The sequence below is a fragment of the Alternaria arbusti genome (genome assembly GCF_024043155.1).
Source record: "Alternaria arbusti strain BMP 1465 chromosome Unknown scaffold_37, whole genome shotgun sequence".
Lineage (NCBI taxonomy): Eukaryota > Fungi > Ascomycota > Dothideomycetes > Pleosporales > Pleosporaceae > Alternaria > Alternaria arbusti.
In genome coordinates, this window is record NW_026249977.1 from 1 (window position 1) to 2,607 (window position 2,607).

At 49.7% G+C, this 2,607-nt stretch overlaps 1 protein-coding gene across 1 annotated transcript; it reads left to right on the plus strand.

The window, feature by feature from the left end:
• Positions 1 to 860: 860 nt before the first annotated feature.
• Positions 861 to 1,224, plus strand: J4E86_011554 (uncharacterized protein; the record flags this gene model as incomplete). Its single annotated transcript, XM_051452045.1, has 1 exon — positions 861 to 1,224. A coding segment is annotated over one exon (364 nt), but the record flags the coding sequence as incomplete, so codon positions are not given.
• Positions 1,225 to 2,607: the final 1,383 nt, after the last annotated feature.

Consider the following 2,607-nt stretch of genomic DNA (forward strand, 5'->3'; position numbering starts at 1 on the left):
ACCTGTGTACCTTGCGGTAGGACGTGAAAAGCTGTGGCTCCGGGAGCTACAATAGGGTAATAGGGTGTCCTAGTGTTGCACGCAACGTCGCCTTGCACGCAACGGAGTTAACTCTAATAGAAGGCTAGTACGCAAGAGAGGTGCTTACCGCGCAAGATAGCTGCTACTTTGTTCTTAGCTTTACTCTCTGCGGACTCTTTATGCGGCTGTAGGAGTTTAACTAACTTAGAGGCATCGCCTCTAAGTAGTTAGACGTTAATAAGAATAGACTGCAGTTAGTGTCTGTAATGCTTAGGTTTCTGTAGATAGACGAGGCGTAGCTAGGGTTCGATCTGACTTTTGTTACAGTTAGAGATAAGCGGTATATTAAGATTGAGCGCGAGAATAGAAAAGAGCGCTTTCGTTGTTAATAAGATAATTAAACGCGTGCCTTGCGTTGCTAGCCGCGCAATAACCTGCTAGAAAGTTTATTAAGAAGAAGACTCTGGCACGCCGCTTGTTGTTAAGAACTTATAGTAGTATCTAGAGCGCGAGGAGAAGGGCGAGCTGCTACGTAAGGCGACAGAGAAGAGGGTAAAGAACGTAGCAAGGTACATCTACTATGAGACACTCTGTGTAGGCGGTTAAGACGACGATATTAGCGCAAACGTGCGAAAAGGGCTAGGTATAATAAAGGCAACAAACTACAAGCTAGAAAAGTTAATGCTGCTACTAAGTACGACCGGACGCTGGGCTTCGCGGAGAGACAGGAGCAGCAGCGCAGCTGGACGGAAGCGATTATTGAGCTGCACTAACGCCTTGCTGCCGCCTAGCAAGCGCACTTGTTTGAGCTCGACAACAAAAGCTGCGATTGTTAACAGGGTCTACCGCCGTGTTATTGTCCGCGACTATAGGAAGGCTATTTACAAAGCAAGCTCTCTAGCCAGTCTGCTTGCTGGATTAGAGCAATGCATTGAAGGAAACGAGTCCCTCCACTCGCGAGGTGGCATGCTTCAGCGCGACATATCGCTGAACAACCTCATGGTGCACGAGGACGACGAAAACCCGTCCTGGCGGGCGTTCTTGATCGATCTCGACCTTGCCATCAACGAACAGCGGGAGATGTCTTCAGGGGCGCGTGGGAAGACCGGCACGCGAGCGTTCATGGCAATTGGAGTGCTTTTAGACGACGAACAAGACTCGTTCATGCACGACCTTGAATCATTCTTCTGGGTCCTTTTCTAGGTGTGTATTCATTATGATGGGCCTGGCAAAGACATTGGGTCACCTGAGTTCGAATGTTGGAATTATGAGAGCAGTGGAAAACTAGCGGAGCTCGAAAAAGGCCTGATTTCTGACGAGAAGGATTTTCTGAAGACTGTTGAAGCTAGATTTACGACTTACTACAAACCGTTCGCTCCTTACGTCAACAGATTACGGAGGAAGATATTTCCCGATGGTGGGAGATGGAGGGTTCCAAATCTAAAGCTGTACACGGAAATGAAGGGCATCCTTCGGACAGCACGGGATGACTTGGAGGAGTTAGATGGATGAGGAGATACAAATCCGTGAACACAACCAGTTGCTTTTTATATCTATGTGGCGGTGGAAATGCATCCGTTTTGGGAGGTCTTTGAATGCTGCTTATGGAGGCGTTTCCACCCCGCCTAGCCTCTGGCATCGTATTCTTCTGACCACGTACTGGTGCTAGGTGTACGAATCGCTGGAGAATGTTATCATACCAGCTATACCTTGGTAGCCTCGCATAGGAGAAACCTAAGGCGTCTGAGTAAATTACAGTCACAATGCACACACAACAGTCACTGATGAGCTTTCTGGTCAGCCATCACCATCCGACAATGCCTGCAACGTCCCGCATCGACGAGCCCTCAGGCTAAACAACACCACCTCTCGCGCGAACCAACTCACAGACATCTAGCATGCTACTATCGGTGCCTACAACACATACAGGCCTTCGAACGGCCTCGTCCCCAGCCGTCTTCACTCTGTGTCGAAGAAGTGGTGCCTCTTTGATACACCCGACAAGGTGTGAGAGATTTGCGAGGAAGCCCTCATGCTCAGTAGAGTCGATAGCGCGCACGGGCGGAGGATCGGTCTTGTGAAGCTGCGTCACGATAAAATGCTGCTATCGCTGCGCTCGGCGGCAGGTCACAATACACCCCACAACCGCATGGGAACCTACTGGACGGCATCGTAACACTTAAAGAACATTAGAGAGCGGGTAACATATCTCAGGCCCTAGGAGCACGAGGCAAGCTAGCACACACTACAGCTAAACGCTAGAGGGAGACTGAAGGTATTGCAGTTGCAACTCACGAGGTAACGCGCTTCTACGAGCCCTGAGACATTGTTACACCCACAAGGCTTGGAGTTACTTCATACACACAGGTATGACTATTCGAGGAACACAAACACAGGCAAACACGTCACTTTATGAGGCGAAATGCACATAGTCGTAGATAGAAGCCAGACCAAGCATGGGCGAGGGGACAGCTGTCCGCCAACCCTTTGCATCTACCGTGCCCGTGCGCCCGATGAGCCAGTTCAGCCGATGAGCCACCTGAACATCACAACATTGAGATGGCTACAACTTCAACGCTAAATATT